Source organism: Punica granatum, chromosome 3, assembly GCF_007655135.1.
Source record: "Punica granatum isolate Tunisia-2019 chromosome 3, ASM765513v2, whole genome shotgun sequence".
Lineage (NCBI taxonomy): Eukaryota > Viridiplantae > Streptophyta > Magnoliopsida > Myrtales > Lythraceae > Punica > Punica granatum.
The window spans coordinates 32,409,185-32,425,367 of record NC_045129.1 but is presented as its reverse complement, the minus strand read 5'-3'; the positions used below and the strand labels follow the sequence as shown (position 1 = coordinate 32,425,367).

At 38.0% G+C, this 16,183-nt stretch overlaps 1 protein-coding gene across 1 annotated transcript; it reads right to left on the bottom strand.

Moving 5' to 3' along the window:
* Positions 1–8,594: 8,594 nt before the first annotated feature.
* LOC116201620 (mitochondrial fission protein ELM1) lies at positions 8,595–12,662 on the bottom strand. The gene is made up of 10 exons (XM_031532903.1): positions 12,188–12,662; positions 11,629–11,867; positions 10,708–10,804; positions 10,452–10,601; positions 10,245–10,371; positions 9,671–9,783; positions 9,522–9,585; positions 9,339–9,432; positions 9,135–9,243; positions 8,595–8,999 (listed from the first exon to the last, which is right to left on the bottom strand). The coding sequence occupies exons 1-10, from the start codon at positions 12,368–12,370 to the stop codon at positions 8,898–8,900; spliced, it is 1,278 nt and encodes a 425-aa protein (XP_031388763.1). The 5' UTR covers positions 12,371–12,662; the 3' UTR covers positions 8,595–8,897.
* Positions 12,663–16,183: the final 3,521 nt, after the last annotated feature.

The following is a 16,183-nucleotide window of genomic DNA, read 5'->3' as shown; positions in this document are numbered from 1 at the left end:
TTTGCAAACTTAAACTTATAGGACTCGAATTGAAAAAATGACAAATTTTTAGGACCACCATTGTAATTCTCCTCCTTTTTATTTTAACTAATGTGTAACAGCACGTGGTTGTTCAACCGCGGCCTTTAATTTCAATTTGCGCGCTATATTTTCATAATCCAAACAGTCGTGGCCCAAAGAAACAAATAGACTATAAATTACACGAGTTATATAATTTGCAAACAGGAAGCAAAACGGTAAGTTTCCAATAAAGCTCCAATTTTCAGTGAGACCAATTCTGCATTATTACCTGAAGGGCAAGTTCATAAGAATAAATTTCTAATAAAGCTCCAATTTTCAGTGAGACCAATTCTGCATTATTACCTGAAGGGCAAGTTCATAAGAATAAATTTCTATCCTTGTTTTATAGTAGACAAGGGATGAACAAAGAAATGAACCGGACTTTCATCATACTATTAACAAAATTCACATAAAATTGCTTCTTGTAGATACCTTAAATTTTCAAGTCTAATCTTATTGGCTAATCTATCAAAAGCCAGCCATGAAACAAAATGAAGCATGGGTAAGTATGAGAAGGGAACCATAATAATTTATGCGACGCGCATCTTGCATTTTCAAATCACAGCACAACTTGGCACCTTTCAATATGATTATGCCTTTCCACAAAAAAAGAAAAAAAAAATGAATCGAGACGCAGCAAAAATGACCTACATAGGAACAAGTATCGATAGACCAGTCTATTATCCGAGTAATAATTTTTTTTTCTAAGAACTTATGTTCTTCTTCCCAGAAACAAGGGAAAAGCCTGATAAGCAGAAATCCTCTTAAAGCCAGAAATATAAATTAAGTGTAGCTACATGCTCCTCGGTAATTCCAGCAAATAAAGAGGTTAGTCTTTTCAGGATTGCATTCAGCTCTGAAACTCGATAAAAAGTCCTCGTAGCATAAAAATAGTTGCTTTTCATCTGCGAAAATATCTTAAAAGAAAACTAAATGAGATGCAGGCATTAATAAATCAAAGAATTAAATCAATAAAGGATACTTTTAGTGTTCATATTCTAAGACCTTAATATCTAACAAAGAAACCACGCTATGAAAGCCTATGCATCGGCATAATCCAAAAGGGAGCCTCATAATCGGCATTATGATCAAAATCTACCCTCTACAAGTCCAAGGGGAAATAACCTCAAGAATCATACACGAAGATAAACAAACATAGAACATAGCTACAGAGAGAGAGAGAGAGAGTCAGAAAGAACATGCATATAGGGAAAGATAGGCAAGAAAACTGTTACCGAACCACTGAAGAAAAGTATCAAATTCATATTATCTCCTACAGTTAAGGAGAGAAAGAAACGGCATATAAGTCGTGAAAAATTGTGAAGGAATCAGTTAACTTCAGTTCCCTCATGTGTCCAAAAATCAAGCAAATACGGGAGAAGGGGTGGCAAAACACACGGAGTATATGAAAAGTTCGAACTTACAAGGATCGTTACAGAATAAGTCTTTTAGGTTTAGGCACATTCATGAGACCGAATATCATGATTTGGATTGCAAAATACGGGCGTGTAGATTCAATGTATTGAGGGAAATGAGAATGTGTACATTTTTTTTTAACCTGCTTTTTATTTATACAGAAAAGAGTCCTTCTTCACCTCTAAACTGGGGAAGTGGAGATTATGGTCTAAGAAACTTGGGAAACTGTTAAGTGTCAGTCTAAATTAACAATGAGCGCTCCTCAAATTTAACGGTGAGCATGGTCTCAGATACAATTCTTTATTTCTTTTTTAATGCAGATCACTAAAATCAGCAAAATAATTTCGAAGAAGAAAACTTCAAGAAGGATTAAAGACTATGGTACTGGTTACAGTTAGCTCTGCGTATTCCAGCCATTCCAATAAGTCCTAGGTGAATAGCAAGTGGGCACTGAACAAGTAAATGGTAAAAATAGCATCATAAATAAATGAGGAAAGAGAAAGTATAGCCGTGACAGAGACTAGAATAATCATCTAGAAAGTGAAACCAAACGAGATTGTTAAAGGCTTTGCAACCCACAACATACATCTGTAAAATTGGAAGTGAATGTAAAGTCAGAAAGCAACCTTTAGCAATTGGGAGGAAAAACGTAGCCATGGTTTGAGTGGGGGAAAAGATCTTTTGAATGGTTTTTTCTAGTGAACCGCACGGATAGCTCCTGTTATGACATGATTCAACCAATTTAACATAAGCCTTTCTCAAATGGCCTTTAGCGCCTTACATAACCTCTAAAAGCAGCATTCCATGTCAAGAATTGGTGAGCATTTGCTGAGCTTGAGGTAGAGCCCCTATGGGGGAATTGCAGAGCCGGAGACGTGTAAAATTTGTTGAAGATCGGTGAGGTGAGGTCGAATACGATGCAACGTGGAGATTTGTTGATCGAGGTGCCTCACATTCGACCTTGGAGACTTGGAGATTCGTGAGTCTTGGGAGATTAAAAGAACGACAAAGATGATGGAGAGGGATTGGAGGAACTGATCAGCAGTTCAAGTAATCCTCTGCCTACGCTGCCGCAGCATCGCCTGCAGGAAAATTTTTAGTTCTATTTCAGAGTCGCAACATCGCAGTACATGCTGCAGTATCATTTGAGAGCTCAGCTGAAATCTGGGCAAGTTGGACTCGCGACCCGACTCGGTTTCTTGTGTTTTTCCACTCGAATTGACTAGGGTTCACCTCCTTTGACTCGGTTTAGGACCCGTTTTTATCTCTTTGGCTTTCTCTTGTAAACATAAGGACAAAAAGACCACATTTACGCATCTTTGAGAGAGAGAAAAGGAAGAGGGGGTTAGGGTTCCTGCAATTTGGGGCTTTTGGGTTCTTTGAGTGATCAAGAGTGTATACACTTGTAATCTCCCGATCTACTAGTGGATTTCTCCATGCTGTGATGCTTCGGGTTTTATCACGTAAATCTCAGTCTCTTGATTCTCCTCCATCTCTACTCTACTTTGTTGCTTTGAGTTGTTGCTTGGCTTGCTTGTATTTGAGATTCTCGATCCTAGGTTGTTTCTATTAGTGATATGCCTTAGAGCCTGATTTATATATTTGGATAATTCCTTTTATGGCAATAAAGTTTATTCTATTATTCGTATATTGTCTATGTTTATTAAAATAACGTCTTTAAGATATTTTGAATGCTTCATTCTTAAGAGTTAAGAATATGGGTGATGAAGTAATTCGGTAAGAATATCTTTAAACTGCTCACGATCGTAGGAGACTTAACTGGATATTATTTCTCCAAATAGATCGTCACCTCTGTCTGTTTCCATGATTAGTATACAGATACTAATGAAGATGGAGTAGTGAGTCTCATGCTATCTGATAACTGTTATCATGACAAATATGTGGATACTTAGATGATAAATAGTTGAACGTGATGTGCAGATAATATTCATACGGTAATTTACTAATGTCAATGAATGTTATCTGGATCGTATTAGTGCATATAGTCCTTAGACCTGAGATGGAACGCTATCTCAAGTATAGGTGATTAGGATTTGCTACTGCTAATATATTTGTGCTTAGCATGAGTATTCGGCAGATAGTGGTCCTAGTTAGTTATACTTGGAGTTAAGTGTCCGATCAAGACGGGATTCGCTAACCTGAGTAAATTGGGAAAATGTCCTATGGATATGAGTTTTGTTCTGGATCAAGAAATACTCGGCCGGGGTAGATAAACTCGAATAGAAAAGAGTTTATGTTCAAGTACTACAGATCTAAGAATGAAATTAAAGAGTCCATATAATCGGCTATAGAGTTTGGTATTTACCGTAACTCTGGCTAGATCGGGATCTTGTAGTGAAGGGATTCAATGCATGGCATATACGATCAAAGGTTCATCAGAATGTTTCAATTATACATTCGTCATCATTTAGATTGTCACGATATGCTGCTAGGTGTCACTCGTGAACTTTGGGAACCAAGGGCATTTTGGGAATTATGCTTGTGGTTACAGAAAGAGTTTCTGGTAGTGTCAAATGAGTTGATACTATAATCCCATTGCCATTTGATGATGAACCTAGTTAGTCACACACATTGAGCATGTTTAAACCGAAAAAAGAATTAATTCTAAATAAGGAAGTTAATTAGGAATTAATTATCGAACGAGGCTTGCAGTGTGGTTGCAAGGGTGCTAGCACTTCCTAAAGCCATGTTCAATATCAAGGATAAATCTAATTAAGGAAATACTATAGTTTCCTTATTTGGAGAGTTTCTATAAATAAATTGTCTATTGATGGAAACTCGTGTCAATGACTTATTTGATATTTCTTTCTTACAACAAGGGCAAGTCATTGGATGACTTAAGTGTGATGACTCATTTGTGATTTATTAATTAATGTGGATTAATTAATAATTATATTTTAGTCCATAGAGTAAAGATATATATAGATATGTTCTTACAGATAACCCAATAATGCAATCGATCATCAATCGATATTAGAGAGAAAGAGAAAAGGTTTCGACTGAGGCAATCAACAAGCAACTTAGCCGCACAAATCCCAAGGCTGATCGGAGTTCTTTTCGGTTCCGGTTCAGCGCTTCGGTGTTGTCTTTGACGTCCTTGAAGAGATCCTTTCATTTCGTGACGATTCCATTCGAGATCGATGACCTAGATCGTAGTGTATGAGTCGATAGGAGTCTAATCTCGGTGGAGATGTGCTCGTGTGGACGAACTAGAGGCCGAACACTTGGACGATTAGTTTGATCGACTCGAATTAACAAGGTTAGTATAAAAGTCTAATGTTGTGTTTGGTTTCAAAGTAGAATTTTAAAATCAGATTTTGATTTTGAAAAAGAGTGGTATACATGGTTATGTATGGGGCCTACCATTTGACTTTGTATGAGTTATTTTGTTTTGTTGTGAAAAAAGAGTGGTATAAATGAGGTCCACTCTTTGACTTTGTTTGAGTTATTTTGTTTTGTTGTTGGTAGAATTAAGTTCAAGTGTTATTTTAAAATCACGTTCAAGGACGATTTGAGATTTTGATCAAGTTTTAAACTTTTCTTGTAAATTCGATATGTGATGTTGTCTATTCGTTTAGAAGGCGATTCTTATGTCAAGATATGATATTGAAGTTTTCGATTAAACGAGCACGCGATAAAAATTTGATTTTTACAGTAATTAACTTTTACGCTGCGCACGCGCTCGATTTTCTAACAGTTTCCGCATTATTGTTGCTATCAAAAGAATGATAGAAAAATTCTAGCGCGATTGATAGATGTGCATAAGGGGATTTACAATGAATTCCAAATCACATATATATATGTTACAATAAAATCCTACGAGACCTATCAAAATCGAATACGCCTATCATTGAATCATGATCTTATTTGAAAGAGAAACAACCATCTAGATAACCTAAACCTAGCCAACGAAATATTGTAAAAATCTCGGAGAATATTTCTCCGATTATTCTGATGTCTAAATTAAAATATGGAATCTCCATCAATGCCTTTCGCGACCAAGATAAAAATCACTGCCACCTTCCATCATTCTCAACTTGTTCAACCAAAATGCTTGGGCTGGACTTTCATAAACGGACCTCCATCATGAAATCTTCATGGGTTTCATGAAAACATACGACCAAATACTCGATGCTTCAGCCTCTACTTGATCTTGACCCAAAATATGCTTTAAGCTCATATTTCCGTGAAGTGCGAAAAATGGGTGTAAAACACCATCAAAATGGTAAGGTTATGAGCAGCTCATCTATCTTACCAACTTTTGATCAAGTATTAGTAAAAACTGTTGCATCCAGGATAACTCGATAAGATAGCATTCTCTGCAAAGTCCACAAAAAATAGATGCAATGTTCATGTTTATTAGTGATCGTGTCGACCTGAACATTGGTAAATATATATAGATCCAGCTTATTTTTGCACAACAAAGTCCCGAATAAAGTCTTTGATAAATTCGTTGAGTTTACAGATGTTGAAGCCCAGCGAGATATTTTAAAAATAAAAATCCCCATATATATATATATATCAAAATCCAACCAAGAACATAGCTAGAATAACTCATCCAGCAATGACGCATAATTCGCTCGGATTCCCAAACAGCGCATCAGTATAAATGCTTGCTCTTTATGTAGGCTTTTGTTGCGGGAGCGAGGATGATCAGGGCTGTAGAAAACAAGTATTCCATAAAGTCCATAGGAATAGCTAGCAAGACGACAGTGGACTTTACTCAGGAGGATATGGTCTGATGGAAAAGCTACCCTTTGCGGTCGAAATGCAAACCACCGACTCTAGGAACACTGATTCTGAGATTTTACGGGGCATCCAGTTTGTTGTGATATGACTATTGCGAACTCATGTCAGTGATTACCCAAAAACAAATAAACAAAGAACAGGAAGAAAGTGATGGATTAGTTGCTAAAAAGGATGTTCAACTTTAAGGGAACACAGTATACATATATATACACACACCATGTCATATTTCCCTACTGGTGTACTGATAAGAACTGGCATGGCTGGTTTAATTTAATGTAGTAGTGATGTGGCTGAACTTACATGTACATGAAGGAGCTTTCCAAGCATCCGGCATCTGCCCTTGTGAGGGGTAATAGTGAGGGTGATACCAATCATCCCACACCTGCATTGGGCAATCCTGATTTCGCAATAAAAGTAAAAACCTCTCATAGCCTCCTATTGTGTAAACTACCCCCCCCCCCCCCCCCCTTTGATAGTAATGATTCATTTAAGAGTGAAAGAACAAAGTACACAGGAGTATACTAAGGCCCTTCAAACAATAAAATATAAATTTTAATAACTAATTAATGGGTATGGGTAGCCCCACCAATCCCGTTGCTCACCCCGAAAGAGTCAAGGAAATAGACGCAATTGTCTCCGCATTTTGGAACTTCATAGGCCAAAGAGGGCATGGGGCATTTGAAACTGAAGAACAGTGCGTGGCTGTGCAAATTCTCGACCTTCACTAATCTTTCTGCAGTTTCCAGCTCAAAGACGAGGAAAGGTGGCGAACCAATGCAATGACTCAATCTTCCGATGGCAAATACCGCGTATCTCGGTCAAGTAGACATATCCTTCGAGGTATGGTCCTTCTCGTAGCCGAATCTCAATTATTTGTCGAGCAGAGTCATTGAGGTCATAAATGATAATTCTTCTATTGAAATCGATTGCATACTGGGTTCGTCTTCTATCACATGCCATGATTCATATCCCAATCTACAAAATGCTAATCCCGCACATTGCTAAATGATAGAACAAGACTGCCCACCAATCTCGATGACGACCTAGAGCAGGACTTTGTGACAGGAGGACGGTGTTGACAATGGTTTCCCTCGTTTCTACCGCTTTCATAGTGAGTCGGAGCCGCTTATGAGGTTGGACCACATATTCTTGGCGGACTTCTTGAAATTCTAGAACCTCAGTCAACCTGGTAAGCTTTGGAGGAGGATTTTCTTGTCTCTGAGTAGGTTGTAGAGTGAGCATAACAGGAGTTCCATCCTCTAAAGCCAACCAACAGTGGGAGGAGCCACAACATCGTTTGCTGAGAAATTGGGGAGACTTGAACCGGTAAAACTTATTCTCCGAAATGGTAAGGAAAGTGCATGTATCGGATACCGGATGGTAAGGAAGGAGCGCCCACGACATTTGACGATGAAACCTTTAAACTGTTTGGTACAGATAATCATTAATTAGATATACAACACTACCAATTGATACATAAAAACAGAACAGTTGCGTACTGACACTAACGATGAATGAATGCCAAACTTCAATCCGGTAGGAAGAGATTGTGCACCTCAAAGGAGGTCACGTATTTGCCCAGCTTCTGCAGACAGTTTGGAACCGAACATGATCGGCAAGGTTGGTCATCCGATCAAAATCTCCTCTAGGAGTTCTTTGGGCAGCTCAGACCAACAGAACTCCACCATTGAAACTCCTCTAGCAGTTCTCGGAGACTCAGCTATGTGTTGGATGAAACACTCGCACGCGCTCTTTATTGATATCATCTCCGTTAAAGAGCAGAGCATCACAGATTAGTTACTCTCATCCATTAAAGATCAAGAAGAGCTCTCAACTCAAGAACCTATTATGGGATATTTTGTTTTTTTTTTTTCTTTTGGGGTAGCAAGGATATTTTGTATTTTTTTTCGGTGAATATATTTTGTATTTTCATTGTGTGTGTGTGTGTATACTCATGCAATATATTCCTTATTTGAAAGAGTCGCATGACTGCAAATGCTGAAGAAACGGATCCTCTCGTGCAATCTACACTAGAAATTTCGTGACGAAATGCTATGTTTCATAGATTAGTTGTAAAAATGTTATAATCGAGCAATATTATTTGGAGTAGATATTTTCCTTTTTAGAGCAATGTGTCTTCTGACAATATGGACCATATTTAATGTAAATGATGCAAACAAAAATACCATCCCCGGACTCTGCAAAAAAACCTGAAACTGAGTGCATGCTTAAAGACCTTGCTCCAGTAGGTGCACTGTGCTTTCGAGTTCGGGTTTTGTATCATAGCACAGCATTTGTAACAATCAACTGAAAATAGAAACACGGACTCGTGAAACTTCCCAACGGTATGTCAATGGAAATAAACATGCAATTCATTTACTCCTAAAACTTGAATATACAGCTCGATACTTACTGCAATGTCCTACACAAACAAAAGCCCTCAAAGTACCTATGTACTCAGAGCCATCTTTTTTCCTTTCTCGAGATTTATTTTACAATCCGTGTACCAAAAATCCACAAGGGAAAGAATATCGATCTGAAACTAAAACCATGTGTAGATACAGCAGTAATCTCTTTGTTCTGTACGAACCATAACTTGAAGATGATCAGATAACTTGTTTACAGATTCGTCCTATTGACAGGTCTACCGTTTATGAGCGGATACTCCATCCTCGCTCTGCAAGGGCTTTCCGGACCTGATTAGCTGCTTCTGCCGTGTCGTTCAAGGGAGGATAGCTCCAGCTTTCCGACATCTGAGATTTGGATCAAACAACAATGAAGTTAACAATGATCCGAAATACTTAAGGAACAAAATTTGCTTTTCTCATGGTAAATCAAGCAATGGAATAGATTTTGCAGGCTAGATAAAGTAATTTGGATTTTCTTACATCTTCAGTACCCAGGAATGGCCGTACGACTCCTCGGTCCCTCAGAGACTTATGGAACTCAGCATATTTCCATGTGCATCGCTCGGCTCCCATAACATACACTGGCTTCCTGCATGAGCAAAGATCAGAGATACGTAATGAAAATACAACTGAGGAACAAAGGAAATTATGGCTAAACAAGACTGCAGAGATTTTGAAACATACCCTGTACTGCAGGATTCACTTATCATACTGACTGAATCCGCCGTAATAACAAACGCATCTGCCCATGCTAGATGCCCCATATAAGGGTTCGGCTCTGAGGAGAATATCATCAATGAACAATCAGAAAATTTGGCAGCTTCAATTTTCCAAATACAAATCTGTCACCAAAAGAATGGCACTCACCTTTGCCATCCCAGATGTAGACTTTTGGGTTATCTCCAAGTTGTTTCACAATAAAATTGGACACCTGTTGGTCAAAACAAAGTAGAACAAAGAATTATGACTAACATTTTTCGTCAGTCATCCTTCACAAAACTATTTTCCTCTTGTACCTTTGCCGGGGTTTTATTTGAAAAAGACACTCGGACACTGCCACAGCTCGCAAGCACGCTGAGTAGATTTGCTATCAACTGCTTGGCGAGATCCACACCATACCGACAGTTGCCTAATGAAAAACATCACAATCCATGATAACTATATTTGTATAGTATAGTCCTCAAAACTGGAAAATACATGTAACTGGCAGAGATAGAGGGTATTAGCTGTTGGTTCCAATGGATCGAGTCCGGTTTCAAAAGTAACGCTTATATTTCTTTAAGAGAATGAATTTCATACATTTATGACTTAAAGATATCTACAAATGTGAATTTCTTAAATTCAAGGAAGAAAACGGCCAGTTCAAAGCATGGAAGACCGGTTAATAGCAATCCAGTATGAATCGACTGATTCTAACCAAAAGGTGGCTGGTTCAATGAGCCTATGTGCATACCATATTCTACTCAACTGGACAGCCAGGGTTCCACTTTGCCTGAGCAGTCCGAGCCGATCTGGTCTATGGTTTTAAAACTATGAATAACATAAAAATAAAAAATAAAAAATTCTGCCAAATGCTTAAAGAGTATTTACTTATAGGTCCTCCAATGTTGACCACAAGTAGAGGCTTTGGAAGAGGTGCAAATTCGTCATGCCAGGCACTAGCTTCATTCCTCAGTACAGTAGAATCAATCTGATGCAAAGCTCCTAAAGTGAGGACCTGAAATCAGAGTTCTCACATAAACAACCTCCAGCTGTAAAAACAAACTGCATGAGCCACTCTCGCATGTAACTACGTACCACATGCCCATCTGGAGGTTCACGTGGAGTCATCCACAGTCGTAAAAATCGAGGAACCTGCTGCTGCGCTTGAGGTGTCAAAGGATAGTAATCATGTTTAGGGGTAATCACCAGATCAAACCTATCTAACCTTGTCCTTGGATGTAGTATCTGAAACGACAAGACAGAGATATCCAACATGAGAAATCATCTCCAGTCTTAAGCAAAAGCTTAATTGACTAACAGCAAACCAACATAAGGTCGTCCTCAGAGATACCTGAATGACAAAAACATTTTGTGATGCCAGACGCTTGATAGAACTTGCAACAGAGATTGTATCCCTACCAGAGGCAACAACTAGTAATGGCCCATCCCTGCTTAGAATAGCACAAGATCAGCTTGTAATATGGAATACAAATATTCGGGGAAAAACTGAGGGAAGGAGAACCAATATGCTCTAGAGCGATGAAATATATGACCAAGATGGTGACTACTTTGAGGCAAAACAACACAGATTAGAAAATAAACGGGAAAAACCAGGACACTGGGGAGAACCGAAAGATAGTAGAAAATGTATCAACAGCCTCTTTCAGTCGATCATACAACTTCTCATGACAAACATTTCGGACAGCCATTAGGTGCAGATTATATAGTAAAATTGAAGCAATAATGCAAGTGCACCAGCATGTTAAACTCATCAGTTTCTTATCAACAACACATATTTGTGTACACAGATGTATGAGGACCAAGCTGGAGGAATACACAAATTAACCATATTCTATTCTATGTAAAATATACAGAGCTATCTGCCTCCTCAGAACAGACACCTATGAAATTCAAGAGAAGTTTAAGCTGATGACTTGTAATTAGCTCCTCTAATGTATGCCATACAAGTATACACTCCTACGTGTTGAATGTATATATTGTACTAATATCGTAAAATCATGTTTTTAATATACGAAAACAAATATAAAACAGAAGGAACAGGAAAAGAAATCTACAAGCATGGCTATATAATTCAAGATCTCAAACGGGCATTCTATTTAGACCATACTTTCCAGCACAATAAGGACGGTATCATGCAGAACAACTATCTCATCCCCACAAAATTCTGGGCAAGATCCGTTTAAACTTGAAATTTAATGACAGAAAGTAGCAAATAGGGGATTTGAAACGAAGAAGGATGCATTTTTCATACTTTTCATAGGTTTCTCTAGCCGTGGATACAATCTTCTTCACGTCGGCCTCCAAAATGGTAGACAAGCCCACCCCTTTACCATTTTCAGAACGTACAATCACAGGCTTCCTTCCTCGGGCTGTTAACCAAAGCTGTGTGTATCCAAAAAGCTGCCTCAATATAAAGTCCAAATTCTTGTGAACTGACACAGGAAGCCAGTGTAGCCACTCATTTACACCTCCTTTAGGCCTCGTAACTCTCTGCATATAACATCGACGCACATCAAAACTTCTTGTATCACAAGAAGTCTAAGGAACCCATACAGCACATAGCCACTTATAAACCCGCCAATATCGACTCAATTCGCTAGCATACAAAGAAACCACCAATACTATTGAAGAATGTAGCAGAAAGCTAATTCAACCTCCTTCTATTCGGTCACGCAATACGCTTTTGTTCAGCTCATTGAACTGTGAAGAACCGAATAGTCTGATAACTACTTGAAAATTCTGTAATCTCATCCGGCATTCGACAATTTCCTGAGTATATCAACACAGAGATGGGAATTGACCGAACTCACGTAGAGAACATGCTTGTCCAATAAACCGAGGGCACGGACCAATCCGATGCTCTGGTTCTCAGCTCCAGGAGAGCCGTTTCCAATGATGATTGCCCGTCGGACGATGCTATAAGCACCAGCCTCGAAGATCTCCGGGACGCCAAAGGTCGGGCTAGGCGGCTCGGGAAGCCTGATCGGCTTCATGAATTCTCTCACGGAGAGGCCTCTTGGCTGCGAGGATAATGTAATCCTAACCCCCTCACGGATCGACAAATTCAGCAACGCAGGAGCTTAGGCTGCAAGTTTTTCGCGCGCGCGGGCAGATGCGCGCCGACACGAGCTCACGGCGGCGGCGATGGCGGCGACGGGAATGAATATAGGAGAGAATCCAGGATTCTGATAGAGAGAGAAAGCTGTTCGTATGGCTCCGGTCGTCCCTTCGCTCCCAAAAAGGAACTCCTCTCTTCTGTAATTCCGTCTTCGCCGTCGTGAAGGGAAAGTCTGTCACTGTCATATCTCTGCGTTGGGATGTGAAGATGGGTCGGTATTGGGCCTGTCTGGGCTTATAGCAGGCCCAAGATCAACCTGGCCCATTTATTGCTTTGCAAGCTTCGCGGGCCCATTCAACTGATGAGGCCTTTCCTCCTAAGAAGAAGAACATCGACCATTCGAGGAGAGATTAATCAATTGTATATTTATCTTTGATATAAAAATCTAAAAGTTCACGATTTATTAAATATTCTATAGTTAATAACATTTCATTGATATAAATTCGGTTTATGAATTTCATAAAAATATGTGGCCATAAAATTTTATAAAAATATTAATAGATATTACCTATATTATCATAATATAAATATAACAATAAATAAACAAATTTAAAAGGCATAAAAGTAGTCTATGACTAAATGGCGAATGGGTTGGATTTCCCCACCCGCAAAACCCATGGTCCTCCCTTAAGTATATATTTTTTATTTTAAATTTAATTTAACTACATAAGTCTCTTTTTTTTGCTGTATGCATCACTTCGTATGTGGAGCTCCAACATATTTACATTGCATTTGGTAACGCAGTTAAGTTTGATTTAATTTAATTTAATTTAAGAAGATGAAGACAAAAGTAATTAGAAAAAGTATGTAAGAGAATTTAAATAAAAATAATAATGATTGTGTTGTTGAATTGATGAATAAATGTTCAAATTGAGGAGAAAATGTTGAATAGTTGAGAGAATTTGATATTAAAAATTAATTTAAATAATAGATAAGAAAAAGTATGAGAGATAATTTGAAAAAACGATAAAAAAGTAATAATTGTGTTATTAAATTGAGGAAAAAGTAAAGTTAAATTAAGTTATATTTTGTTATCAAGTAAAGCATAATTAGTTTATGCTCAAAGAGATCGGACTCGCTAAGAAATAAAAATCTTTCAATCACAAAACTTGCACTCGAGACCTTTAGTTTAAGGAAACAAATTTCGAATCACAACCCAAGTTGATTAAAAATCAACTATTTCAATCCAAAGTTTTCCCACCAGTGGGGACCCAATCCAACCTCCTCTTTTTTTCAAAAAAAAAATATTTTTTTTTGTTTTAAATTTAATTGAACTATATAACTCTCCTTTTGTTTCGCGATGTGCACCACCTCGTATGCAGAAGCTCCATTGCTCTAATTAATTTATGCTTGTGTAAAGTTAGCTCACTAAAGAATAAAGCTCTTCCAGTCACAAGACTCACGTCCGAGACCTTACTTTGAGGGGACAAATTTCGAATCAACTAAAACTAACTCGAGTTAATAAAGAAAAACTATTTCATTTTATCACCAATTTAAGTAATCTCTTCTTATTTACGACTTTAAAAATGTATTTATTTGTACGGTGAAATATAAAGTTAGGCCAACTTGTTTTCTAGGACTAATTCTAGATTCCTTATTTACTTTTCTATGATTACAAGCTGCTTTTGATAAATATCGAATCCCTTTTTTAATTTTTCCGTAAACCAAAAATATCAAGCTCTTACTGTAAATAAAGTTCGTTCACTTAAAATTGACTAGTCACTTAAAGCCTATTATATTTGTGATTATGACTTTTAATTAGAATATTGAATTCAATTAAGATTAGCATGGACAAAAATCCGAATCATTTACTATCAATTGAGAGTTCATAATTTTTTTTTCATGCGTAGCCTAATATTCGAAAGCCCAGCGAATCCCAACTATTCTAGTTCAAGCTGAGTTGGCCCAATAAGATGTAAAACTCTCCCAACATAGATTTTTCTTCGTTCACAAGACTCGAACTCGAGATCAACAATCAGAGATCTCTGCCACATGGAATATCACAGACAATAAGACAAAACCCAACAATATCACGGAATCTCTGCACTAATTAGAGATCTCTGCCATCGCTCCCCGTGAAATAGCGGAGATCGGGGGGATGCTAAAGAGGCAAGTAGAGAAGGGGGGGATAGGAGATCAGAGGAAACGAATGATGCCTGTTGCCGGCCAGTGATCTAAGGTCGGAGAGAGGGATAGATATGTACTTTCTCCTTCGCTTTTGGAGGCATAACCACACAGAGAGCTTGAGGTCGACGGCTCGAGGGTCGCGAGGTCGAGGTCGAGGTCATGGTTGAGGGCTCGAGGGTCGCGGGTTCGTCTTCGTCTGACTCAGTATGAGTGTTGTCGAGGCGCAAGGAGGGAAGGGAAGGCAAGGTTGAAGGTCAAAGCTCAAAGGTGGAACCGTGGAAGCTTAGAACTTGAAGGAAATTAGGGTGTAAGGATATTTTGGTAAATTCAGTTATATAAACGGGTTATACGATTAAACACATCCAAATAAACATGTTTAATCGTGTATAATCTGGTTACACGGATTCAACATAGTAAGACATGCTTATTAACCGTGTCTAAACGAGTTTGGCCCGTTTACACCGAATATCAAAAATACCCAACCTGAACCCGTTTAGCTCCGTATCGTATTCATGTCGTGTTATCGTGTCGTGTCAAATACTGCAGGCCCTAGTAGACTTCTATGTAAAATAGTTTTATTTTTAGCTTTTTATTACACAAACTACTATAATAAATTAAAAAATTGATGAAAATTTTGCCGACCATGGCGCAGATACCGCACCCTAGTATAAATTTAAAACGTGCATAGCCAAAGAAGGGCTGATCAATTGTTGGGGCTCTTTTAAAAATTTAAAAATAGAAAAGACTTGGTCAGATCAAATGTGAAGTTCAAAAGTCATAATACATGCGGGCGTTAAACTCAAACCACTCTTCCTTGTGGGTGCTCTTGTGATTTTTTTTTCCTCTTTTTTAAGAACGGGCGTTATGTCAATATCGCTCAACTAATTTCTGTGTTCCACATAAATACCTCACGGGACAAGTTTAGCTATTCGGGCCATGCATAGTACTAAATATTATATTACATACTATAAAAAGTCAAATTATCTTACGTGATTTCATAATAATACGAACTCGAGTTTTTATTTGCGGTCCTTTCTCCTTTTTGTTTATAATATAAGCCTTTTTGTTCCCAAAAGAGACCTTCGAGGGAACGTTCTTTAACGAATAGAAAGAGTCGTTGCCATTCTAGTTCGAAGCGTCCATACACGTCGTGAACTCAAAATCGAACTCAAAGTAGTTCTTATGGACGTAATATGGAATAGGAACGCTATTGGACCGAGGTAAACGAAGCTCACAAGAGGACTGGACTGCCAGAGGAGAGATTAAATTTATCTAGGATAAATAGTCCGAGCTAAAGATGGAATTATCAATGTGACCATCGACGTAAAATTATTGGAAATTTTTTGGTATATAATTGAATGCTATTGGAAATTTCTTTATAATTTTGTTTTTCTACGTAAAAAATCTCCCCTTCCCTCAAAGAGACATTTTAATCGGTGTCACGAAAAATCATCTGATCATATTTATAAAAATATTTATTGTGCATTATCTTTTCAAAATAAACATTCTCATATGATTTACCATAAAAAGTTAGATCTGATGTCTTGCAAAGGCTCCAGAC